This window comes from Gambusia affinis, linkage group LG01, assembly GCF_019740435.1.
Source record: "Gambusia affinis linkage group LG01, SWU_Gaff_1.0, whole genome shotgun sequence".
In the NCBI taxonomy this organism is placed as follows: domain Eukaryota; kingdom Metazoa; phylum Chordata; class Actinopteri; order Cyprinodontiformes; family Poeciliidae; genus Gambusia; species Gambusia affinis.
In genome coordinates, this window is record NC_057868.1 from 4332881 (window position 1) to 4360113 (window position 27233).

Genomic DNA, 27233 nt, shown 5'->3' on the forward strand with positions numbered 1-27233 from the left:
AACTATGTCAGATCCTTGAAAACTGTTAAAAAAAGATACATTTCTTTCTAAGGAATGTTTATAAAGTATTAGTGAAGCTATGTATATTAATATTGTATATTTAGGTCTTCATGTATGATTTTGAATCTATGTGGATTACTGTAAATCCACAATAAATAATAAGAACTTAAATCACTGAAGTTGTATTTTTCAACATCAGCTCATTCCAGAGAAAGGACGTTATAATCAAAGCCCTAATTTAATCTGACATTCATATAAGCAATAAACGTATAAAAACTTCTGTCTGGAATTTCAAAAAGAAAAAAAAACGTATGGATAACACCAACTTTTAATTAAACAGAATGCTCCTTTTAAAATTTTGTATGATTTCATTGGGCTTAAAGAGGATTGTTATTCGTTCTGACAACAGTCCTGTCACACACACCTCCCAAGTCAAGCTTTGTCACTTCCAGGTTCTGGAAAACTGGCATGTGTGTCATCCCGACGCCCCTGCAGCTTATCTCTGCGTCTGCAGTCTGGCATCCAGCTGGAGGTCCAGTAGAGTTGTACTGTGTTTCTGTTTGATTAGTAGGAGGTTCTGTGGCCTCCTCCTCTTCCTCTTCTTCTTCCTCCTCATTTTCTTCCTCTTCTTCCTCTTCCTCCTGAAATGAAAAGAAAAACTTCTTTACATACGGCACACTAGATAATGATGTGTACAACAGCAGGATTTTGAATAAAATTAAACCTCTTCTTCATCGTCTTCATCATCGTCGTCGTCATCATCATCATCCTCCTCCTCATCGCTGTCCTCCTCCTCTTCTTCTTCTTCCTCCTCCTCTTCCTCTTGTGTTTTTCCATTATCCATCAGTCGTTTCTTTTCCGCATGAAGTTCCTTCAGTGTCGCCATAAGGAGGCTGGTTTCCATCTCTCCCTTAGCACTCTGTCTCCAGCCTTTCAGAGGTTGCCTTAATCCGGCCTGCAGAATGCAGCGGGAAACCAGTGACATCATTAACTCAAGAGGAAAATAAACAGAAATATTGACTTCAGATGAGTTGAAATGATGCAGAAAAACGTTTGAATATATTTACTATTCGATACGCGGCGGCCTCTACTGTAGCAGCGTGTCTTCTCCTGCCCCAAGCACTTCTCCTTCCTCTGACAACCTCTAGCTTTTTACGATCAGCTTTCCTCTGATCCGTCTTCCTTTCTGATTCCAGTCGTGGCTGCACTTCTGTTCCTGAGTCATTACAATTAAATTAGACAGTCAGTGAAATGCAGGTGATGTCAAATTTTTACATCCACTGTATCAAAAACACACATAATAATTTTTCATCCCCCCTGCTTTTACATTACGTCTGACTAAATTGTTTCTGTTTTAGGTCAGTTAAGATTAACTTTTTTTTCCTCTTTGCTAAATAGGCCTACTAGAATATTGAGTGACTTTGAATTTTCATTTTTTTCAAATTCATATATTTAAATATATTTTGTAAGCTTTAGATAGATTTGAGTTTTTTTAAGATTTGAATCAAACATTTTGGATACTTTTCCAGGAGCTTGTCAGAAGAGTTTGCAGGGATTTAGGCTTCTTCCTCCTTACAGAACTGGTTTAATTAGTCAGATTTGGTGGCCATCTTGCTTAGTTACATCTTTTCAGCTCTGTATGTATTTTTAATAGGCATAAGGTCAGACTTAGAGATAGGCACACCAAATCTGGCCTGATTCGTTTTGAATTTTTCAATCATAATCTCAAAATAAAGCGTTGTTTTTGATGTGTGACCCTAAGACACATTTTGGAGACTACCTCCAATGTTACATAAAAGAGTCCTATGTCTCTTCACACTAAATATAAGAACACACATGAAGAAACAAACTTAGATATTAAACCCAGATGTGTTAGGTTATTGAATATGTCATTGTGGAAAGCAGGCAGATAGAAACAGAAATGTTTTGTCATCTTACCAGTGATAAGCTGATCCAAAACCTTCTCCCCTGAATCAGTCCCTGATGAATGACTGGTGGCCATTTCTATTTCAGGTGCGTCAGAGTTTATTTCCAGGATCGCATTTAGGTCAGGCAATAATTCTTGGGTTTCCTCTGAATAAATTGTGCCGCTCACACAAATGATCACAATCCACATTCTGAGAACCGGCATTATTGGATTTTTGCTCATTTACTCTTCGGTTTAGGTCCCAAGCTTCTGCCAGCTTTGAGGCAATAAAAGAAAAAATATATATCACAAAGTTTAATGTAATTCCGAAGAAAAGAAAAAAAAGATTTTTGTCGAATTGAATCTTTTTCTAAAAATCCTTGTGCTTGGTATTAGATGTTCATTGTGTGAATGAGGAGAAAGAAAGAGGATGGAAGGAAAATCTGGGAGGTGGACAAGTTGAGAAAATAAACTCACTATGCTAATAAAGGTACTCCATCATTATACCATGAAGCACAGACACGCCTCGCTCCTCCTTGTCTCTTCTCTCTCTCAAAACTGTCTGCAGACTCTGAGCAAAAAGAAGCGATTCCCATGTTTACTTTGCAACCTAAAAAGAAAGAAATTCTAGTACAGAAAGCTTAAAAGATGAGAAAAAGTCTCCTCTTGAAACATTCTTAATGAACTGATTTAGAAGATGAAGTCAGAGACAACCATGTTTGGCCAGGCTCCACTAGCATCCACATATTAAAACAAACATGAACTCTGAGGAGAGAACAATACGGGAATCTTTACATTCTCTGCGTACATACTGTTCATGAACTGTGGAGTGTGCGAGTTGTCACACTTACCCTTTGCACCCAGCTCAGAGTGGAACTAACATGGGATTTTCACCGTGAGGTGAAACATGCTGACAAACTCCCTTTTCTTTTGGAAGAAACCACACAGAAGAGCAATAAATCTATCCAGAGGTGCTTCAACATTGCTGGCTCAGGTCAATCCATATGACAATGAGACTCATGGATTAATTTGTGCTAACGGAGAGCATGACAATTTTCACACATTAGGTGCAGCTGTTGGGACAGAGGCGATAGACACAGTCCAAATGGCACCGTGGACAACTTCACACTAAACACTGAAACACTCAGGTCCTGATGAACTCCTCCAAGGTAAACAATAAAGTGTCCACAGATGATTCATTTTAGCCTTGACAGGAACATGCAGTAATCCACTGACCACATTCAACACCCCTCTGTAACCTCAGTCTGACAGCACAGCTAAATTACCAGCTTTTACCAGAAGGTATGGTCCCGAGTCTGGATTTTCCTTCCACATATTAAAAAATACCAATATGTATTGGTATTTTTTTATGATGTTGATCAGCAAAAAAAAAAAAAAAAAAAAAAAGATCCTCATTGGAAACACTGTGTAGTTTATAAAAACCAAAACCATTACAATAAAGATATAGTCTTTTGCATAAGTTATGTAGTTATTAAAGATAAATACATTTAATGCAGTAAAAAAAAAAAAATTGCTATGCAAATGTCAACTGTAACAAAACAAAAAAAAACCTGCCCTAGAGACACATAAGCACTTGTTGTAATCTCATTCATTGACAAACATTTCAATTCTATTGTACACATACACATCAATATATTTGGATTCTATGTACCGTAATAGGCCACCACATTTTAATACACAATTATAAAGTGGAATAAAATATATGAATTTTAGACATTTAGAAAATATATATAAAGTGGGGCATTATTTAGTCAAATTTTACTTGGTTGAAACCGAGGGGAAAAAATATTTCTGTAGATTAAGATGGGTGATATCTGGTTTAGGATGAGGATGTCTTCATGGATGCAAGGATTTTTTTATTTTTTTTGTGCTGAAAAATCACATCTGCTGAGCTTATAATATAAATCACTTCTCAGTACAGTGCTCCCGTGAATTAAAACACTTAGAGTAATGTTGATGTGATGACATGCTCAAGGCAGAATCTAACAAAAAGAGGAATTTTTAAAGAGAAGGAGGCCAATTTCAAGGTGTTAAATTTTGAAGTCAAATTTCTTTTAACTCAGGTTTGATATACATAAAGCATTTTTTTAAACAACTGAAGGTGTCATAACTATTTGATTGAGCTATATAATAATAAGTGGCTGGAAAACATCCTGCCCCTTTAATTACACAAAGTTAGCGTTTCCAGTTGCTGCTTCTTTGAGAGAAACGCAGCTCAACAGATCTGGGCACTGAGCTTGAGGTCCAACCAGTCAAATTTATGTCAGAGTAGATGAAGTGGAAAAAGAACAATAAAATAAACATCAGGAAGAAAACAACATACTGCAATAATGATGTTAAGCCATGAACGTTTAATTTAGCACTTCACAGCTACAACAGGTGAGACTGAGAACCTGCAAACACCAAAAGCATTGTTAGATTTTGTGGGATGAGGAATTGCTATGGAATGTCTTTCTGTGACTTAATTCTGGGGTAAAATAAACATCTGAGCTAAAGGCTTTCACTACAGAAGAGATATAGTACATTGCAAGAACAGCAGTCATAGTGAAAGCAATAAAATAAGAGGAATGATGACAAAAGTCATGGCCTGAGTTAACTGACAAAATTTGTACTGTTAAATTTTACAGTAGTTTTCAGCTTCAACAAACATTTGGGAAAAGGAATGACTGACAAAGGTAAAGGGGTTACTTGCAAAACACATTACACTGCTCTTAAAATGCAGCCCAAGGTTAGTGAACTGCAATTCTGAAACCACAAGATGGCAGTAGAGAGGTTAACTGGCGTGGACGCTGTAGCTGATGGATGAAAGCAGGTTGTGATGAAAGCTCGGAAGATGGAGTATTTAGTTTGCAAAGGTCTGGCGGACAGCGGTGACGATATTCTTGGCACTGATGCCAAAAATATCCAGGAGCTCCTGGGGCTTTCCACTGCGGGGAACGCCACTCACTGCCAGCCGGGTAACCACGATGCCAGGCTCCCCGCCCACTGCAGACAGCACGGCTTCACCGAGACCACCTGGACAGAGACAGTTAACAAGAAGCACCTTTGTAAGCAAGAACCAAAACTGATTTCACAGCTTACAGGGAAAACTTTGTTGAAAATCTAAGGAATGGCAGGACAAATTGTCAAAAGTTAGAAGGTCTGTAAAGATCAAAATAAGCTAAAGATCAAATAAGACAACATTTATTTTAATACAAGACCTACAAGTGGCTGAAAATTTGTCCTGCAGTCACAAAACAGAATTTGTAGCCTGGAAAATATGTTCTTACTACAACAACTTCATTTAATCCAACCAACTCCTAAAAAAATAATAATAAAATAAATACATAAAATCTCCCCCATAAAATGTTGCTGTTCCAGAAAGGTTTAATGCGTCATCAAACTCAATTAGGAAAATGGGAGCAAGGAAACAAGCCTACCCTCCTTGTAATGGTCCTCCACTGTGATGATCTGCCCCCCTGTGGCTCTGGCACAGGACAAAATGGTGGCGGCGTCCAAGGGCTTGATGGTAAATGGGTCGATTACGCAAATGTTTTTTCCTGCAAATTAAGGTTCATGTTATTCAGGTTGCTATTTGCTTTGGAAAATTTTGATTTATTATTTTTTATTTTTTTCTTATGCGAGTTTACCTTCACTTTTAAGCGTATCATAAGCAGTCAGAGCTTCATGAAGAGTGACACCAGCTCCAATCACAGTCACCACATCGCTGTCAGACTGGCGTACAACCTGGAGGCCATTCAGTCAATGTCAGCAAACATCAAATGAAGTTCGGTTGTGATTCTGCCCAGTTTGCAGATCAGTTAATCACCAGTATCGATTACCTTGGCTACACCCACTTCAAACTTCTCATCTGGTGAGTAGATCACTGCAGTGGCTGGTCTGCTAGTACGAATGAAGCAGATTCCCTAAGAACAGAAAGAGCTATGTTACTATAGGCTTTGGGAGGAATGTTTGCTGGACAATCTCAAGGCAGGCCTCTGACCTTTGTGTTAGCAGACAGTTCAACAGCCCTCTCGGTCGACACAGCATCACTCGGATAAAACACTGTGCATGTTGGTATGGCGCGGAACATGGCCAAGTCCTCCAGAGCCATCTGAGATGGACCGTCCTCACCTGAAGGTAGATATGACAGAGTTCTCCCATTTAATCATAGATAATACCAGGGATCTAGACCTCAAGGTTTAGCATGCAGGTGTACTGAACAAATGCAGTGTTTTAAGCCTGAACACACACACACAATGTTTAGGTACAGAACTCAAGAGACTCTAGAGGCAGAACTCCCAGCCATCACTAAAGTCTGCCATGTGGGAACATTGAGGTTAACTATTTAGCGACGGTGATGGAGAAGTAAGGTAGACCATACCAATGTTTAACAGCAGCGTTTTCAAAAGCTTTTTTAAATGCATGAACAGCAAGAAAACCTGCTGAACCAAGAGTTCAAAACAGAGATGCATGCAAACCAGAACTTAATGATGGCAATCGTTTACAGCCATAATCTTACCAATGGAGACACCGCAGTGAGATCCTACTAGGTTGACGTTGGACTGCGAGATCGCTCCCATACGAATCTGATCGTAGGCTCTAGAGAAGAAGGCAGCAAACGTGCTGGCAAATGCAACTGTGCGGTCACGAGTGGCACAGCCAATGGCTACTCCTACCTGTAATTATAGGCAAATACAGTTCTATAAGTCAAAATGAAAACTAATGACATAACAGAGATCCAAATATTGAAGGCTTAAAAGAAAAACCCGACAGATTACACCATATGGAACAGCAGGGAAGAATATCAACAAGAGTGAGTGTGTGTGCACTTTACCATGTTTTGTTCAGCGATGAAACACTCAATATAGCGATCAGGGTGAGCCTTCTTGAATAATTCTGAGAAAGTGGAGTTTTTGGTGTCTCCATCCAGGGCAACCACCCTCTTGCTTCCCTGACCCAACCTGGCCAGTGCAACACCATAAGCTTGCCTTGTTGCCATCTAAAGGGAAAGATGGGAACAGGGTAAAGCAAAGACTGATGGATAATCAAGTCGGCAAGACTTATGGAACAAACATAATGATGATTATTCATTTGTGTCTTCATTCACAGCCAAATTGCAGCATGAAGAGCCATTTTTTTAAATCATGAAAAGTGCATTTTTCTACCTTATCTCCCTTCTTATAGGCTGGGGGTGTAGGTAGGGAGATTGGGCTCAGGTCAGCTGGTGCTGCATCATCATTGGGCAGCTCTGGGCAGAGGACCTTGTTGGGGACCTGGATCTGAGACTGCAAGCCCTTCAGAAGGCCATCTACTTTGTCCTTAGGGATTGGCTTCCCATGCCAGTTCTCTAGATCCTCAATGTCTGCAGAGCCATGGATAAACAAGTTTCAGTAAGAAAATGTAGGATTTTGTTTTTTAAAGTGAGGAAACATCTTGAAATTTTGTTTATACAAACCTTTAAGTCCTTTTCCTTTGAAGGTCTTTGCAACAATACAGGTGGGTTTGTCCTTTACCTGCTTAGCCAGCCAGAAAACTTTACACAGTTCCTCCACGTCATGCCCATCCACAACATACGTATTCCACCTGCACGTATTTAAACAGTGGAAATCAGTACTAAAATAAATCTCAGAAAAGTATGCATCAGGCATCAATATCAGTTAAATTTATAAAATCCTCAGAAATGGGAATAGACTAAATGGGCAAAAAACAAATTTTAACCAAAAGTTCATAATATTCAACTCACAAATTTGTCCCAAGAGTTTAAAAAGTGAAAGTGTGTTACTTTGTGTTGTTACCGACCCAAAGGCTTCACAGCGTTTGCGGTAGGTCTCCATGTCGTGTTGCAGGGGTGCAGGCTCACTCTGACCGAGACGGTTGACATCCAAGATGGCCACCAGGTTGTCCAGCTTGTAATAGGATGCAAAGGCCATGGCCTCCCACACGGAGCCCTCTGAACACTCACCATCACCAAGCATGCAGTACACACGGTAGCTGCAATGAATAAGAGGAGGTGAAAAAAAAAAAAAAAAAGGAAGCATTTATGGTTTCTACACAATTACATGTTAAGACAATGACCAGCTAGCAAAATCAAAAGGGTTCTGAATTATTGTTTGAGTTTAAAAAGATCCCAAAAATTCAGTAAAGATAATGTTGTTTTTATTACATGTACATCCTATTTTTAAAAAAGCATCTTCAATACTGTATAATAAGGTCCAAGATTAATTCTTGATGGATGAAAGACTCCGGACTAGGCGTGACCTGGTATATGATTGTCATCCAATAATCTGGACAAAGAATAACATGGTTTCACTGCATTATGCCAAAACTTTTAATCTGAGAATGTATAAAGTCACTAACTAGTCAGGCTACCTGCCCCACCATGCAGTTTGTGCAGTATGAATGGTATGGTTATTTTTGCAGTTTGCAAATCATATTTTGCAATATCTTTATACTGGTAAACAGCCCATGCCTAATCTGGACACTGCCATGCAGACTAATGGTATTTAAGTCTGACTTAAATACCATTAGCCAACACTAAAACAGCAAAAGATGCTTAGTTTTAATACATGACGGCCCAGACAACACTCAGGTCAGTTTGCACACAAACAAGGCACTTTCTTAAGCAATGCTGAGATGACCCAAAGAATGTTAAGATTAAAATTTAAATCTAAATGAAACCATTCTTGAACCTGAAAACGAGATCAAGATTCCAAAACTGTTTAACTCTAATCGTTCCTCAATTCAGATCTTCAATAAAAAATTAAAAAATAAAAACTGACCTGGCTTTGTCAAGATACTTTCCAGTATAGGCCATCCCACAAGAAGCCCCAAGACCTTGGCCAAGAGATCCAGTTGCCACATCAACAAATGCTAGTTTCTGTGATATAACGGGGTAAATTGCAAAAGGAAAAGTTACAATTCACATGCATTAAATTTTTCCCAGTCATGTTGAAAGAAAAAAATAAATAAATTCCAGTCACTTTTATAAACTTACTGGTGTGGGGTGCCCCTCCAGGTCACAGTCGATCTTACGCAGGTTGAGCAGATCAGATTCCTTCACGAAACCTGCTTCTGCCCAGGCAGCATACAGGACAGGGGCAGCATGACCCTGATGAGAGTCACAGAAGAATTCCCAGGTGTGATCACCAGCCAACCAAATGAAAAATTAACAACTCTCAGGTAGAATTTGCATCAAGCACCAACCTTTGAGAGCACAAAGCGGTCATTGCACTGGTTGCGAGGATCGTCTGCTTTATAGCGCATGGCGTTGAAGAAGAGCACAGACATGAGCTCCGCTGCACTGCAGCACGATGTGGGATGGCTTAGGAACCAAAATCAAAAGGAGTCAATTAGTGACAGCGGACAGTACAGATACAATATTAGTATACAAGACCGTCATGCCAGTGCATGCATATTACATTCAAACTTTGTGTTTAGTCTGAAAAAGTTAAATCATTTTCCGTTTAAAGCACTATGTTAATAGTGACAGAATAACTGTACGAGAATTGCCGTTGAATGAGAGAGCATGACCACAGCACACAAAATTTACACAACTGTATTGTTGACAGATATTGCTTTTGAAGACGACCTATTGAGATTAGAAAACATCATCATCAATCAATAACTTGTTAATTTTTAAACACAACCAACTCTGGTTACCACACAAAGGTCCTCAAGCTTAAAAAAAAAAAAAAAAAAAAAAAACTTGCAAAAACGCCTTGTGAAACTGTTAGTTGCTTAAAATGGGGGTGGGATTATTGTAAACATTTCTAGAAACCCCGAATTGCCTAAGAGATTTCAGCTTCCCTTTGTGGTTAAGTTAAAACCGGTACCATTTTGAACATGCTGGGAACTTCTACAAAATCCAATGCAAATGTACATCACTCACTGTTAAGTTTTATATTAAAAAGCAAGATCCAGTTGTTTAATTTACCACTCTTCCACTTGTTGAGGCAGAGCCTGCTGAAAATAAAGCAAGGCAAATTCAGAGAAAGACAATAAGAGTGCATTGTTCTGCATTAGTCAGAACGAGGAAACGGTTGGAGAAGCAACTTAAGATTCGCTTTATTTGTAACAAGTTTTGTGAGCCTCATTTCAGACAAAGACTTCCTTATTTCCTTATCGGAAGAAAGAATTAGGAACCCAAAGAGACTCATCAACTGGCCTTTTATTTGAAGAAATGCAGAACAAGAGAATTTGTATAAGGGTTTAGTCAAGGGTGCAGCACAAGTATAATCTATGAGTGAATCACTCTTTTGTGAAGAATTAAAAAAATAAAATAAAACGTAGCTGCCAATTGTTTTACATGACATAAAACTGATGCACATGTAAACATTTCCACTAAAATTTCTCCTCAGTAATGACTAAGCTAAAATGAGAAAGGAATAATCTGGTTCAAAACTCCCCCCTGATTTCCCCTAAATGAATTTGTCAGGCATAATAGTGCATGTGACACCCATTCAACTACAGTTAACAGAGCAGGAGCAAAGGGCAGCTACAACAACTGATAAAGCTGCACCCTATTCAAGTATTCATGCCCTGACTTGCATCAACCAAGTCTGTGTGAAAACAAAAATCTGCACTAATTCTTTAAGGAGCAGAATAAATTTTAATCACTATTCTGTTTTGGTAAAATAGTTTACCTGGTGTTCATACACAGGAGCCAAACCCACAAGGTGAATAGTTTTTAGTTTTTGCTGTTAAAAGGTGCATTTGTTTAACATCTGGACAAGAACAGTTCATTTCAGTACAAGACTGCAAATGGTAACGCTACTAGTCATATCTGGACAAGATTATCCTACAGTGAATACAGATACTTTTAAAAGAAAATGTATTATTACATGTACTGCAGGGTAGTCGGATTTCACAAAAAGATGACACTACTATGTTATTGTTGAAAAACAACATATTGTGAATAATCCATATTTTCACCAACCAGCTCCTCTTTTACATCATCCATAGTTCTCCACCCCTATCTGATTTTCTATGCCAGTTGTGGAGATAAAAGGGAAGAGAACATCCATCCAGGAGAAGCAATATGTTGTTTGAAATTAGTTTTAGTGCATGGAGTTTGAAATTATATTGTCTACAAAATATGCAATTATAATATTGCACACATTCAATGGCAAAATAGATATATTGTGACATTATTGATTTAAATCCTTTAGTTGATTTAAAATTTGACCATTTTAAATAGAAGTTAATTACATAAAAAGGGAGCTTCTAACTTTGCTGTATCCTGCCCTAAAGCCGATCTTGTGTATGACAAAAAAAAAATAAAAAATAAAAAAATAGAAAATACAAATACAAAAGTCTTCACGTGTCCCGTTAATATCAATTACTACCTAATGTAGGGGCAAATAATTCAATACCTGATTAATAAAAATGAGACTAAAAAATTCTGTGGGCACCTCAACGTCATTTAGGGAAATAAATAGAACCTATACTATTTTTTAATATTCAAAGTTTTGCGTTCACAATGAGAAAATAACTGTTAAAACTATAGAAAATTTAATTACAGGCACATTGTGTGCAAACAACTTACATATATGCATAACTAGCCAAAGTTTTTAAATTAAATCAAAACTTAAAATTTGTAACAGACGAAAAAATTATGAGCATCCCAAATTCTATAAACTGATATTACAATCCCCAGGAGAGAAAAAGACCACGAGAACACAACACAGCAGCATGTGATAGTGGCATCATAGACTTGACACACTCTATCTGTGCTTATTAAAAAGTGCCTTTAAGGGGGAACTAAAAATATAACGTTATACCGAAGAGGCTCTGAATGAACCATCTAATGGGCTTGAATTTTCTTACACTAGACTCTGCTGTGCTCCTGACAGCAGACAACCATAGCGGCAGTCTCCTTAATTCGCAACTAGCTCTGGCTAACTTGCGCCGCATGAACATAATCTACTGCACGTGCAGCCACCAGGCCCCCACAGGTAGCGCGTGCATCGTCTGCACACTACGACTACGGTAATAATCTTCTATCACTGTTTCCGTGTGATTTCCTTAACACTTGACGAATCAGAGTAACTTTGTGTGACTTACCCAGAGTTGGAAGCGCATGTTGCCTTGATGGAGTGGATCCTTAGCTTGTTAGCAATGTCTTTGAGTCCCTGCAAAGTCTTCTCGTCGGGTTTGTGGTAGCTAGCCATGATCTCTTGGAGGATAACTGGAACGCTTTGTTTGCTTGGAGAATTAATGAAAGTAATTTAACACCGCACACGGCTGCTATCTGGACTTGAAGGCCTCTGCTAGCTACCCAGCGTATAGAACGACTACAAGGAGGAGGAGGAACGATTGTCACAGAAAGAGGTTTATGTCTACCAGGCGAGCCAGCCCTCATCCAATCAGATCATTGCAGGAAGAGAAGTTGCGCATGTTAAGCAGAGTATGATGTACATTTCGACAACTTTTCTTAGGTTGTCTTTCTTTTGTAAATCGAAAACTTGCAGGACGATATTCGGCACCATTTTGCCACAAAAGCGATTTTTAAATAAATAGAGAAGTCTGCAGGGCTACGTTAAGTATTACGTAAAAACCCTGAGTGTTTATGACCAAATGTGTGTTCCTGCATTTTATAAAAAATAAATATGCTTGCTTTTAATATAATATTAATTTGATAAGTTGATATTTTACTGCATTACAACTGTTATAGCAATGTCACCATTCAGTATATCCTTATGTCTCCATTTGATTTTTGTCATAAACATAAAATATAACATTCACACTTCAATTGTCTTGCTTTTTACATATTTCATAAATAAAGTGACATAAAACAAATATTAATTAGCAAAGAATGTAACTCCTCCTACCTACATTAGATCATGTTACTGAATACGTTTACTGTATTGCCAACACGCAGCTAATGTAACTGTTCCTTTAAATTTGGAGTTGGGAGGCTGGCTACAAGGAAGTGTGGGTAGCAGATTCTGCCCTATCATCCTTACTCGGGGAAAAACTGAATATACAATGTTCACATACAAAATTCTTTTTTATCCCGCAGTCAAAGCACATTTTTATTTAATGTCAGTTACTCTGCAATTTTCCATTTCTTGAAAACAACTAGAAATATAATGGTTACGGTTAGCTGTATTTCTATATATGAGAAATTAAACTTAATCAGAACATTAATCATGCAAGAGACATGTTTTCCAAACACATTTGTAATCAAAGTTGCTGACTTATACATAAGAGGCTCCTCTTTTCAAAAAGGCACAATTTCCCCATTCTATTAATCATTTGATACAGGTGCTTCTTCCTCATCCCTAAGTTCCTGAAACAAGACACACACTTAATTAAAAGCTGAAACATTTCTGAAATTTAAAGAAAAGAGAGAGAGATATGAAAACAACAACATATTCATACCCGGATTGACCTTTGAGCTTCTGTTCTCTCTTTCAGAGTGACTACCTCTTTGTCAATTCGCTCCAGCTGAGGCAGGAGTATTAGTATACTTGGCCGATAGAGTATTGTGTCCACAACTGGATTTTCCGCAATAACCAAAGATTTCAGGGAATTTGTCAGAAGGCGGAGGCTTCGTAAGGCATCTCCTTCAGTGATTGCATTTCCTCTACAGGGGAAAAAGATGGTAGTAAAAAAAATGAGGTTCAAGACTTTGCTGATTCCCCAGAGGTATATTTAGGCACCAGTTTGTTGTTGTACCGTAATACCTGATGTTGAGGTACTGAAGACACTTCATTTCAGAACAGAGCCCTTCCAGAGTTTCAAGTTGATTGTCTCGAAGATGTAGGGTTGTCAGGCGCTCTAGCTTCTCTAGACCCTCAAGACGTTTGATAAAGTTTTGGGCCTGAGGAAAAACAAAATTTGATACATACAGTTACTATTTTACATTAACTTATACAAAGACTGATTACAAATCACAAAGCCTTGTATTACCAGGTATAGTTTCCTCAAGTTTGGAAGATCAAAGCCACTTGTTGTTTCCAATTGGTTTCCCCTCAGCTCTAGAATAACCAAATTGCCAAAATCGGCATTCTGCAAACCACTTACTTTCTGAATACTATTACCTGAAAGAAAGTTTCATAGTGTCACATAATTTTTTTCACAAACATATGCTTTAAAGTTTCATTATTTGAGTTACGAACAATTGAAATGGTTTTAATTATGTCCACTAATAGAAACGCTTGCTAAATATGTTAGACTAATCATCTGGATAAATGTCAAAAGGAGAAACCTGAAAGTATGAGTGTCTCTATGGACGGTCCAACCAGGCCTTCTAAGTCTACTAGCTGGTTTGATGCCACACTCAACCACTGTAGAAAGGTAAACTCAGCTAAAGGTTGCCCTTTAAGTGTTGTCACAGAATTTGAGTCAACCTGCAAAAGAGTTGCATTCAAGATTTGCTTTCAGTATGAGATTTATTTAATGATTCAGACATATGCAATTTTCTATATAACATCAAGACTTTCTTGCCTTCAGCCAAAGCAAATGAGTCATTGGTGCCAAGGGAGAAAGATCAGAGATGTGGTTGTTGGATAAGTCCAGAAAACGTATGTGAATATAATTGCTGATTGCAACTATGTCAGTTAACGCTCTGAGACAGAGACACAACAAAACAGCTGAGTTTAAAATACAGTTAAAAGTTCTAAAAGTTCTAAATACTATAAAATATTTTAATGTCTGAACATGACACACTTTCTAATCGTTAAGGCTGGCACTGAATTTAATTTTTCAGCTCAACTTGGTCTGCTTACCTTTCTTTAAGATCCAGTTTGATAAAAGCATGTTCCAGTCTTTTTCCTGTCTGGCAGAGCAATGAAAGCCCCTCTATGATGGTCTCCTTGTTCAATGGGAACGCTTGAATCTGACGAGAACAGAGAAGCCACTTTTCTTGTGAACGTTACTTAAACACAAACACACAAAAGCATTGGAGGTAAAGGCTCTGGCCAAAGTTTGAATGTTTTAAAGTCTTTACTATTAATTGTTTGTTTGGAGGAGCTACTGTGGGAGTGGAGTGTGCACTTATAAGAGCAAACTTAGAAGTTATACACTGACATGTTTATCAGTGTATAACTGGTGTGTACAACTCTTATATTGCCAGTTTGTAACAAATATAAGATATAAGCATTCTCTGCAAAACACCGAGCGCACGCTTTCAGGATGGGTTAGTCTGCTGCAGAGGATTTCTTCCCAAGTCATGATAGCATGGGACACGACAAGACAGATTGCTGCTTCATCTGCAGAAAATCTCTGCTTAAGGTTGTAGTGGTCAGTCGTCATATTCAACAAATCTTTATTATAAAAAGTTCCTTGATTTCAGTGACAATTTACTAAGTCAAACACATTATAAAGATTAATTACTCACAAAGGGATATTTAAGCCTTTATTTCTGTTAAATGTGATAAGTATCCAAAAGACAAGGGGTTTCACAAGCTTATTTTAGACTTTAAGACATTTAACTTGCCTAAACCTACTTTTTTCAGAAGATTTTTTTAACCCCGTCATGTGAATCCAGCGCCATTTTACAACTCAAATTTCAGTGCCCCTCTTTACAGTAAGAGACTGTTCTAAACATTGAATTTCTGATTTTCAAGCAAAGCTTATTCAAAAATATACTTTTCTATGCAAACACATAGGAAAGGGTCCAAGATGGAATTGTTTGGGATTTATTCAAAAGCTGGTCAGGAGTTATAAAATTTCGGTTTAAGTAATGCCCATAAATATATTTCCATTGATAATTATTTTCATCATATAATCTTTGATTTTATTTACATTTTTTCCACGACTTATGCTCTTTTTTTACATTTTAAGAAATAATTTTCAAATCTGATATGAGGGACTTGTTTGAAGTGATTTCAAATTTAACTCTTAGTGGAACGTATATATCAAGACAGTTTACCTGTTCGTACGTTGGCTGGTAGCGGATCCTGCAACTTTTATTAATTTCCTATAGTAGCTCATTACAAGTGTAGAAATAGGCTAAACAAGCTTTTTTTGGTATAAACTAAACTGAATAAACATTTGAGAACTGTAATGGAGATGTACATATGACTTTTAAGGACTTAAAACTGAGATAAGTAGCTAAATGATGGACTTTTTTTTAAAACTGTTTTTGGTCTACCGCAATAACACGAACCTTATCGAGATCGTCCCCTTCTTCGCCTTCTCCAGGCGCATCTTCCCCTAACTGTTCTTCGGGGGACAGGTACACATCATCGTCAGACATTGGGGCCAATATTATTTTAAAGTGTTACAACCAACTTGCTTGCGAGCGGTGTCTGTGAAGTTTTAAAAAGAACTAAGTTTGACAACGTTACTATGGAAACCACGCAGTCGTAGCACTAGCAGATTTAGTAAGAGGGTTGCAGCTGCACGAAAACCAAAAATCAGGAACCTCTGATTTTGTAGAGCCAAAAAAACAAACAAACAAAGCTATTACACCACAAAACTCATATCGGCAATTGCAATATATTCCGCTTTCTTTATGTGAACATAAACGAAAGACAGCTGGTGAAATTTCTGTTGAAAATGTTGAAACCTGATATACATTCCACCCTCTTTCAAATGCATTCCATCAGTGAAGATTGATTTCTTTTTTTAAAAAAATGTACATTAGCTTAATGAAACAATCACATTAATTGACAAATACATAGACAAAAATAGTTTTCTAAAGACAATATTAGTTTCATTGTACGTTAAAACAAGATAAACAGAGACAATTCCTATCTACACATTAATGATGGTGAGACTTTTTTTTTTTTACAGTTCAGGCAGCCACAATGTCCCTACCTCAACATCTGTAGAAAAGTACTCACTCAAAAATATACATAGTTCATGCCTAGATCAGTCATTCATTGAATGACAAGGCATGCAGCATTAACTTAAAAGAAAAGAAAAAAATCTATGGTGCATAGACTCATTTGCTGGCATAAAGATCTGTAGGCTACAGATACTCAATTTCTGAGCAGCAAATGTTTTTCCAAACTTTTTTATTACAAACAAACCTCAAAGCCAGTGAAAAATGAAAACTGCATTATTCAGGAAGCAAGCGAAAAAGGTGCAATTTGTGCAATATTCCAACATTTACTGCTACAGGATCTGTTCATGAGACTATTACCACTGCTGAGGTAATTATAATATCTATCTACAAGAGGTTCTTATACAGATAGCAATAATATGTTCACTTTTAAAAGTTCATTTCCTAGGAAGGGAGAAACAGGAAATCCAAGCGGTCACTCCACTTGCATGTTGCGCAACAGAAGCCCCTTCTTCACACCTCCTTGCAGCATCCTTGCACCAAGGCTAGTTCCTGTTCCGTCACTGTAAAAAGGTAACGCAAAAAAAAAAAATGTTGAGTACACATTCAAGCCTGCAACACATTATAAAATAAATCTTAAAATTTTAAAGCAAAGCTTCAAAACAACAAGCAGAGGTTTTTCAAGTCAAAGCTGCTTACATTGGACTGAACTTCCTCTTCTTAGCTTCTGGTGGTTCACTATCATCTGCTAATCTCTGCATCAGAAATAGTGAGAACATTTATAGTGAACTAATTGAACATAAGTGTTAGTGTCCATCCTTCTCTTTGAAGCTCAACTGACCTTGCCACTAGCTTCCAGCTGAGCTTTTCTTTGCTCCAAGTTTTGCTGAAGACACAAAGGTGAAGTGTCACACAAAGTTAAGGAAGAAAATTATTCAAACACAATGACAACAATGTGACAGATGGATTTTATAAAGTAGTGAGCTGTTAATGATTATTAAAACTAATATTTTAAAATTACTTTATGGAGTTCAGAGAGCTGCTGGTGCCTGATGAGGGCCTCTTTGCTAGGGAACTGCCTTCTGCAGAGCAGACATGCCAGTTTCACCCAGTCTGTCAGTCTCCCTTCCTTCTCGTCTTTCTCAGCTCCTTCGTCTTCACTGTCACTTTCTGCACTGTAGGCTGGGACCAGACCGGACTGCTGGGGGGGCGAAAGCTGCTGGTGTCAAAGCAGAAGATTGGAGAATGAGACGGATACTGTGCTCCATTTACACATCTCAAATGACGAAAAATACTATAAAAACGTATGCATTTTTTTTTTCCACAGCTTGCAGCCATGTTCGTACTTCTGTACTTTGTCGGATCTGGTCCAGAAAACTCGGCGCCCTTTCGGACAGCGCACCCTGCAGGACAGGAAATCAAGTGGGTTTAAATGGGTGATCAAATCTAAACACGTGCATGATAATCACCCCTCCTGACATTCTGATAAGGCAAATGTGTGGGCACCTTTTTCTCCAGAACAGCATAGCCTGCGTCGGCACTTGCAGACTCTCTGTAGTCGTCAAAGCGACTGTGACCCGGCCCTCGAGAAGAGCCGACAGCAGGGGACGAAGAGACAGAACGCATGTTTTCTTTTTGCCTGTTAAGACTTTTAGCCCAACGCTCCATATCTTTGGCAATCTGGAAAAGCAAATAAAAAAAAAATAAGTTAGTAAAATTTCACAGGGATTTAAGATGTTTTTGTTTCATATTAGAAAGGGATTTTGAAATAAAAAAAATTTCTTATGGCCCTAATATCCTGATGTACAATATACCAACGTAACATAAAGGCAAAAGCAAAAATTTAGTTTATTTCAATAAATATTACAACTTTTAAACTTGTATCCAGTTAGTAGAGTACCTGTTGAGCAGTTTTACTCTTCGGCTTCTCTTTTTTCTCTTTGCTTGCTGCGCTGTCCGAGGAGGCTGCTCCATCCTTCACTGGTGTACCTTCAGTGTTTGATTGGCTGGCAGCGGGAGTGTAGGTCTGCTTCTCTCCATCCCAGTACATGTACTGCTGAGTGTTAGCGTTGTAGTAGTACTGACATGCAAAAGAACCCCAAAAGCAAAAAAAGAAGTCGTAAGGATGAACTCGAAATGTTTCTGTTCTGCTCTCTGCAATTTGTTCAGAGTGGACAGTTTACCTGGGAATTTGGGTCATAATAGAGTCCAGTGAATGGGTCATAATAGAAGCCTGAGCTTTCATCATACTGGTAAGTAGACACATCTGGCACAGCTGCGAAAGTATACAATAATAAAAAAAGTTCTGAATTGTATGAAATTTCACCACCTGCAGGTTGGCAAGAAGTCTCTTTATAGGAAACACTTACGATATTGTTTGAGCTCGTGTTCGGTGCCGGGAACGGCAGGTTGATTAGAAGCAGCTGGCTGTGGTTTTCCTACAATCTCAACCTGTGAAGGGGCGGAACTCTTAAAGTTGGGAAGATACAAGGAGAGAATGGGGGGAAAAAAAAAAAAAAACGAAAAAAACAATAACTATGTACCTGTGTGGCTGGTGTAGAGATAGCTGGGATGAGGGCCACCTGTCCAGCTGCTGAACCAAGTTTTACTGCCTCAGATGAGATAACAGCTACAGATGAGCAAGGAAACATGAGCAAATACTGTTCTACAGAAATATTAAACAGCCCTGTTACAGACTATTGGAAGAATCAGTCAGCCCAACCTGGGGTTCCTCCTGTATAGGCTCCATTTAGTCCTGCTCCTGCACCAACCAGGGGTGCAATCCTGGAGTTCGTCTGGACCCTTAACGCGACGCCGTCTGCCCCAGAATAACTCTGTCCTTCTTGGCTGTATGTCACTGCTGCTCCCTGCTGGTAAACTGCTGCATCCTCACTTGATCCATTCTGAGAGTTCTAACAATAAAACAGAAACCACAAGAAACAGGAGACAAATAAATATTTCGGTCGGGATGTCTTCATTTCACCATATTAGTAAGTGAAGCTAGATGAGTTACCTGTGATATAGCCCACTGTGCAGCGGCTATAGCAGTGCTGGCCACCGTAGCCGCGCTCACTCTGCTCCCCTCAGTCACAAAGACATCACTGATGTTGATAAGAGCAACAGAAAGTGTCATTATCGATTTTGGAGTATCTCGGCTAAAGCAGTCTTTCTTAATCTCACACACTTTATCTCAACTAAACTAGATTTTTTTTTTTTTCCTATGCTGAACTTTGATCCAGTTTTTTTCCCCTCTTAAATTTGCAAGTATATTTAACTGCATTCTTAGTTAAAGAGTTTACCGTTTGGAACCTTTAGCAAACTCCACTACAATGGCTTTCCCATCAATAGACAGGGGGGGCTGCAGAGCCTGAAGAATCTGAAGCAGCTGTGAGGCCTCCTGTTGATAAAAAAAATAAAAATTAATGATCTACTAATGATGTTTATTTTTAAAAATCATCAGTGCAAAAAGCAAATAGTTCTTGAATCCTGCTCATTTTCTTGCAGACATTTAAATTCTCTAGAATCATCATGTCCTAGATGACAAAGAACATGTGATTCATTCATGTTTTTATCGTGAGGTCAGCTCCAGTGTGGCTGCCGTACTGATAAAACAATGAACATTGACAAAGTATACTATTACCTTTGCAAGTAATAGTATACTTTAAGCTGTATGTTTGTGAGTAATCTCCTTCAATGTTTGAACTGTATGGCTAATTCACAACAACAAACAAATCTCCACAGTAAACTTCCCAAATAAATCCAATGATGCCAGACAGAAGGTTCCACTGTTTGACCTGGAACATGTAAGCCAGTAGATCAAATGCATTTTCTCCAATCTTACCACTATAGTAGAAAGCTGCAGAAAAGCAAAGCCTCTGTTTAGATGCGTGTGCTTGTCCTTGATCAGACGAACATTGGAAGGGGAGAGGGTGGCGAATGGAGCCAACGCAGACAAAATGGCTTCCACAGTTGTATGGGGGCCAAGGTTTCTAAGAATCAGAGCTGTGGAAATAGAGGATAATGACTGACATTCTCTACTGGCTTTGCAGACAAATTGAATTATATAAACGTGATCAACAGCAGAGATGTCTATGGCATTGTAAAAGCTTGTCTGGAGGCTTACTGTCATTTGCGACGTCTGCCGGCTGCGGCGCAGGCCCTGGGGGAACACTGGGACCGGCAGGGTGGTACGACACCGGCAGAGGCAGCAAGCCTTGGGCTCCCTCCTTCTGAACTCCAACAGGCATTTCCCTCAGCAACTGTGGCAGCTTTAGCTCAGCCTCTATGGAAAGATAGCACAACACTAATGCATCAAAGAAGAAGAGAAAACAGGTTGGATATTAAAAGCAACTCTTGTTAAACTTCACCTGATTTGGGCACGCTGCATTTGAAGCACTTTTCTCTCCTTTTGAAGTTCTGGACACCACACTGTTAGAATAACGCGCAACCCGTTAGAAGACCTGCTAGATGAGCCACTACATTACGTCTGATATGCACAGACCAGGTAATTCAAGCATGAAAAACCTTGTTACAGAGCCAGTCCTCGTTGGCTCGTGGTTTGGGGTCGCTGTAGTGCATGGACACGCGCTGCTCCATAATCATCAGCATCCCCTGGAGGAAAAAGAAAGAGGAACAGGAGGGACAAAGAATGAGTTTCAGTGACAATGTCACACACGCCACAAAGAGGCCTCATCTCACAAGAGATGAGATTGAAAGAGAAGAAACAAAATTAAGAGAAAGAGAGAGACGGAGAGAGAGAATCAGAACAGCTGAGGCTTTAAAAATAGAAAGAGGAAAAAAAAAAAAAAAGGACAGCAGAGAATGGCAACCTTCAGCTTAAGAAAATTCGGACGGACTGAGATGGTGTGTCTGTAGTTTTGTGGATTCCCATTATTTAGGGACAATGTGTGATGTCTTTATAAATGCGTTAACCCTCCCCCCTTAAGGGGAAACTTTCCAAAGATTCCAACAAAGCCCACACAAGTCCCCTCAAACCCCAAATGACAAAAGCTTTGTCCTAAAATATGCAGTAATGGTTGAAAGAAAAGAATAAATAAATAAAAAATTATGTTGCTTCTGAATCAACATAAAATAGCAGGGATGTTCAGATCAGGGTTGTTTTTAAGCCCACCCCTCCCCCCCCCACCAATACCGATCCGAGTCATTTAACATTAGGCATTTTCCGATACAGAGTCCCAGTCAGAAACCTCATTTAAGTTAATAATCACTGCTATGCATGTGCTTGAAAACTCAGCAGCTGATAAGTGGCACTTGTTAACACTACATTTCACCCACACTAGGACTTACTCACCAATAAGGTTCTGGAAGCTGGATCTGCACTTATCCGTTTTCCTTGACAGCTAAAGGTATTTTATTACCAGTGTTTCTGCAGAAAATCCTCTACATGCAGCTCTAATACATATTAACTCGGTGAAAAGAGCGACTACGAAGTAAAATAAAAAGTTGCTTTTAAACATATTTTTGACCTGCCAAAGCTAGAGAATTCAAGAATCTACATATAACTTCTGCAGAAAATGCAAAGTAAGTTCGATTATGTCCAAGGTTAACACCAGCATGTTTATCCTCCGTTTTGATCTGTCTCCATTTTCCTGCTTCATAAACATCACACTTGGGTTGCGACTGCAGCTTCGCGTCTTTCTATCACATCGAGCAGCGCATGGGAACATCTGAACCCAGCAGACAAAGTAAGTCACATGACACAGACAGACAGAAAACGGCAGCAGCCAACACAGTCTCTTTCACTGTGAATGTCATTATGAAGAATGAAAAACTCTTACTAGAACAACAAAGTAATGTGCATGGGCTAAAATTCAACTTAGTGAGCCGTGCACGCAGAAGTGTGACAGGACTGTCACAAAATAAACAAATAAAAAAATAAAAATTCAGCCTGGGCTCACTGGTGGTGCAGCTGACAAAAAGAAAAAGAAACAGTACACCCGCAATAGCTTTCAAAAGTTACGTTTTGTCAGGGACTCCGATATCGATTATTTAAAAATGCCATGATGGTAACCCCGATCCAATAGCTGGGTTCGGATCGGTACATCCCTATACAAAATACCTGAGGAGAATTTCCATTTCCATTCGTGTGAACTCTCCAAAGGTGGCAGAGAAAGCAGACATGGGACTGATAGAAGGTATTACAGAATCAGCCCTCTATTGGAAAAAGTTATACTGTAGAGATAATGACTGCAAGGATCTATTTTTGAAAACTAGGCAAGTGTTGAGTCTATATTCTTGGCTGTGATGTAGATGAATTGGCATCTTACTGGAATTTGTGCGCATGTGGAAAGAAAACATTCTAAAAATACAAAGGCTTACCTGCCTTAGGCACAGGAAATCAATCATTTTCTAGTGTGCATTTTGCAGAAAACCATGAAAGTGCACCTGATGGCATGATGTCACTGGATATCATGTTAGCTTATGTCCCACTGACTTAATCTATATGTGTATTTGTGTATGTGTTGGAGAGAGTGACCTGGTTGGTCTCCATCCAGCGGGTGGCCTCCTGTATGAGATTAAACTCGACGAAGGCGAATCCTCGGCTCTGACCTGGACACCGCCCAGCGCCACAGCAACCGAACAACAACAACATAACAACAACGCAGTGTTTGGGTTAGTGCTTCATTTACAGAGGAGAGAAAGAGAGAGAAAAACCCTGTTTGAGCTCCATAAAAAAAATAAAATTAATTAATAAAAAAAAAAAAAAAAAAAAAAAAAAAAAAAAAAAAAGACATGTTCTCTCCCACAAATTTTCTGCACAGGATGGGTCTCACTTGGAGTTGGGGATGAGGAGGAATACTACCCACCCATCCGTCTGGGTCTGAGCTCTTTGCTAAATGGAAGTCGAGATACCCAAGCGGCAGCAAACACACACATTTCTGATACTCTTATTTCAAACTCCAATCACAAAAACTAGAGACCTTTACTGTATAACCAGTGACTTACTTAAGTGTTCATACCCTTTAAGCTTTTTCACATTTTGTCCAATTAAAACCACATCAATGTACTTTAGTGGGGGTTTTTTTTGTGACAGACCAAGACAAAAGTAGCACGTAATAAATTTAAAAAAAAAAAGAAAAGATTTTCAAACTCTATCCCAAAAACAAAGCTGGACATACATCACTTAGGTTGCACTTTGTAGAACTAACTTTTTTGCAGCAATTCCTGCAAGTCCTTTGGGGGAACATCACTACAATGACCCTGAAACTAGACTCACATTTAGATTTAGGTCAGGGCTTTGACCTGGCCATTGTAGAAAAGACTATAGTTTGATAGAAAACAACATTCTGCCTCTCTGGCTATATGTCTCAGGTCATTATTCTAAGTTACATTAGTTAAATGTAATTAACTTTTTTGCTAGTTAATGTAAATTACATTAGCACAGAGTTAACCCTGTGTTGTATTGTCAAAGTATTTGCTTGGTATGCAATATTAAAACAGAAATGAGAAATACTGTATTGGTTAAATATTACATACCAACTATCAGATCTTGAACAAACGAAAGAATACAGTGGATCCCAGCCTAACTATAGTTCAGTATTCATGGACTCACCTATTCTCTGATTTTTCCATAGCGCTTATGTAAAATACTTTTAAAAAGACTGGACTAAAAAAGGAATACTGTTGGTATTGATTCCGAAGCAGTGCCAAGATGGTTTCCACTCTGCCCATTAATGCACACTGAGGTACATTTAGTGTTTGACCTATTAAAGTAGTTATTTAATAGCGTTTATAGTCGGAGCCCCAAGTATTCCGTGTTCGGCTGTGGTTTGTAACCCCAATGAATACTGGGGATTCACTGTATTCAGTCTGGTCAGTCCAATATACTCGAGGGAAAAGACAAGATTGAGGAAAATGGTGATTTCATCACAACTTTCCAATATTTCTAATAAGTATTTTCTTCTAATATTGTGCAGCCCTATATTTAGTTTTAGGTGTCTTCCTTTCCACTCTGATCAGCCTCCAATGGCTTTGGTGACAACGTTTTTTAAGACAAAACAGGAAAAGCTTTAATGGGTAAAAATACTTTAGCAAGGCACTGAATTAGTTTACCTGGTGTAAAATGCTTAGATTTACAACAACCAGTATGCACAAAAAATTAAAATACAAATGTTATTTTCCAAAATGTTAGATCAAAGCAACTAATCTGAAAAGCAGATAAAGACTGATGTGGGTGTAAAAGAGAGTGTTGGGGAGGGTAAGTGTGCCAGTGTCAGTAAAGCACACCTTACAGACAACCAGGAAGTTAGCAAAGTGCGACACCAACGACACAATGACTTTAATGGGAAACATTAGGAAAGAAAATATATAGAAAATCAACCATGTAGCTGATCGTTAGCTGCCAGGTTTCATTCTCAGGACAAACAATTTATCTATAGAAATAATTGATCTATTTGGAGTTTTAACTTTCAAAATTTGTTCAGCTCAGGTGCATTTAACTTCCAAGATGGATGAAAGAGAACGAAAAAAAAAACAAGTATAGACAGTGTATGAGATACACAGGACAGGAAAATCGAGTTAATGACACTTCTTGGCTGTATGCCTGCATGTTTGCATGAGAGGCGAAATTAGTAGGACATAACTTAAAGGGTAGATGGATTTTGCTCTGTGAGGAACAGCAAAAGGACAGAAACCAGAAGATCAAAGTAAAAAGCAGGAATCTGAGCCTTCTCTGTACGAACCTGCATATCTAAACATTTGTGCTGTTCTAGAGCTGTCATGTATCATAACAAGGCTGTGAGAAAGTGAAGGCAATCAAGCCTAACAAAAAACAACAAGAACGGCAACAACAACAACAGAGCCAGGAGTGGATGAGACCGACACAAGGAGGGGAAAGTGGCCAGCAGACAAACCCTCACCTGAAGATTTATTCCTCATAAGGCGAACTTCTCTTGGCTGGATCCCCTGTTCCTGAAGTTGTGCCCGAATCTTAAATCATCCAATAAAAAAAACCAAAAATGTAGTTTAGACTTTACAAGCATAAGCTGTACCACTGTTTGGTGCAGCTTGAGTAGACTGTATTATTGCTTTTATGTTATTTTTTGTGATGTGTGTAACAGATCTCTCTTGTGAATGAGACATTGACTCTGAAGAGGTTTTTCCTGTATAAATAAAGGATTATAGTTCAGAACAAATCACACCTCATTGGCTGTGGCACTCATTGGTAGCATGCGAAGCATGATAATGTTCCTGGGCCTCTGGTTCTGGTCCAAGTCCTGGTCTCTCTGGTCCAGTTCCTCTGCAGACAGGTCTTGTCCAGCGCTTTCACAACCGCCTTCCTCCGCTGCTGCTGGAAAAGTCTTCCAGAAAAGGTTGAGTTAAAATAATGAATCTCTCCCACTAAAGGAAAGTAAATGCTGCAAATTATTCATTTCTCAGGATTTACCCTCGGCCTCCTTCCACCTCCACGAGAGACCCTATCCTCCTCTCTTGGTCTGAATTCCATCTGCTCAGAATGGGCAACCCAGTTGCCGTCCCTACTTAAACCCCTGTTTTCTGGGAAGCCTCTTCCACCTCTCTGCCTGCCCCTTCCTGGTGGGCCAGTCTGTATCTGCTCAAAGTCTTGTCTGAATCCGTCCTCCTCCCCTTGGTGGGCGAGATGTGCACAATCAGGGTGTGACTGAGAAAAGGGGGGCCATGCAGGGGTATTCCCCTCCAGACTGATGTCGCCTCTGGTATTCCCTCTATGGTGAAAATGTGGGGAACCTTGGAAGCCTGCTAGCGCCTCATCAGGCATGTATAACCCATCATCTTCCATTCTGACTTCATGCACTCCCTCCTCATCCTCTTGCCCATAAGCACGATAGTCCATGTCCCGAAAGTTGTGATCATTGTGAGAGCTACCATAGCGACCGATGCGATCGCCTCGACCACCCCTGACGATGTAGGATATAATGACGTTAAAGTGTCTTCAACGAAAAATATGCCAAATAATCAATATTTAAAATAAATAAATAAATGATTTACTCACCTCCGCTCATAGTCCATGTCGACTTTGAAATTTTCTCAAAGCGTTTGCTTCTTGACAGTTAAAGCTATTGAATGCAAGATGACAGCAGAAATACGGAGCTAAGATGAGATATCGGATTGCAGGAAAAATTTCAGGGTGCAGAGTAGTGTTGTGCAATGCGATCATTCGGATGCATATTTTTACTGTACACACTACTCTCACTTTGAGCTAATCTTCTTAACTTTTTGTACACATTATTAAACAAACTACTAAAACATTCAACAACAGCCATTCTTCTGTAGCTATCAAAACACACACAAATATTAACAGAATAGGAACCTAACGTGTAGCGGTCATCTCTGCTAGCAGCTAAGCTAACTAGCAACTCCAGGGTTGACATACCGAACCAAAACGGCTCTCAACTGTTACAAAACCCGAGTGCATTTTTAGACAGAACGAATAAAAGACTTACCCTGGACTTATTTCAATAACAGCCTTTTTATAATACGTCACCTTGAAGATAAGGTGAGTGCGACGTTTTCTTTTTGCTTTTTGTTTTTTAGTTAGCCAAGTGTAAAATGGCCACAGGAAGATATGACACAGAGGGCGGGACTAAAACT

General features: G+C 38.9%; 3 protein-coding genes across 4 annotated transcripts; all 3 read right to left on the reverse strand.

Annotated features, from left to right (window-relative positions):
- Positions 1-4258: 4258 nt before the first annotated feature.
- On the reverse strand, positions 4259-12275 carry LOC122827853 (transketolase-like). Its single transcript, XM_044110927.1, has 14 exons — positions 11972-12275; positions 9113-9230; positions 8904-9017; positions 8689-8786; positions 7709-7900; positions 7365-7492; positions 7075-7271; positions 6744-6908; positions 6429-6585; positions 5910-6040; positions 5749-5832; positions 5557-5653; positions 5347-5466; positions 4259-4942 (listed from the first exon to the last, which is right to left on the reverse strand). The coding sequence occupies exons 1-14, from the start codon at positions 12076-12078 to the stop codon at positions 4770-4772; spliced, it is 1881 nt and encodes a 626-aa protein (XP_043966862.1). The 5' UTR covers positions 12079-12275; the 3' UTR covers positions 4259-4769.
- Positions 12276-12898: 623 nt separating this feature from the next.
- On the reverse strand, positions 12899-16267 carry LOC122827871 (leucine-rich repeat-containing protein 23-like). Its single transcript, XM_044110960.1, has 8 exons — positions 16023-16267; positions 14641-14750; positions 14360-14480; positions 14121-14262; positions 13823-13953; positions 13597-13733; positions 13292-13496; positions 12899-13199 (listed from the first exon to the last, which is right to left on the reverse strand). The coding sequence occupies exons 1-8, from the start codon at positions 16110-16112 to the stop codon at positions 13158-13160; spliced, it is 978 nt and encodes a 325-aa protein (XP_043966895.1). The 5' UTR covers positions 16113-16267; the 3' UTR covers positions 12899-13157.
- Positions 16268-16858: 591 nt separating this feature from the next.
- LOC122827859 (RNA-binding protein 10-like) lies at positions 16859-27223 on the reverse strand. Of its 2 annotated transcripts, none has more exons than XM_044110937.1 (23): positions 27086-27223; positions 26635-26698; positions 26050-26539; positions 25805-25963; positions 25523-25592; positions 23140-23213; positions 21168-21254; positions 21011-21071; positions 20767-20925; positions 20485-20645; positions 19943-20040; positions 19657-19744; positions 19366-19555; positions 19187-19272; positions 19013-19094; positions 18827-18918; positions 18544-18723; positions 18150-18323; positions 17990-18046; positions 17665-17862; positions 17485-17529; positions 17343-17398; positions 16859-17206 (listed from the first exon to the last, which is right to left on the reverse strand). In XM_044110937.1, exons 2-23 carry the CDS (start codon positions 26649-26651, stop codon positions 17119-17121), a joined length of 2712 nt encoding a protein of 903 aa, XP_043966872.1. In that variant the 5' UTR covers positions 26652-26698; positions 27086-27223; the 3' UTR covers positions 16859-17118. The 2 variants fall into 2 exon arrangements, with proteins under 2 accessions (XP_043966872.1, XP_043966882.1); XM_044110947.1 differs by having other exon boundaries at positions 17665-17859; positions 27086-27209.
- Between the last annotated feature and the right edge of the window lie 10 nt (positions 27224-27233).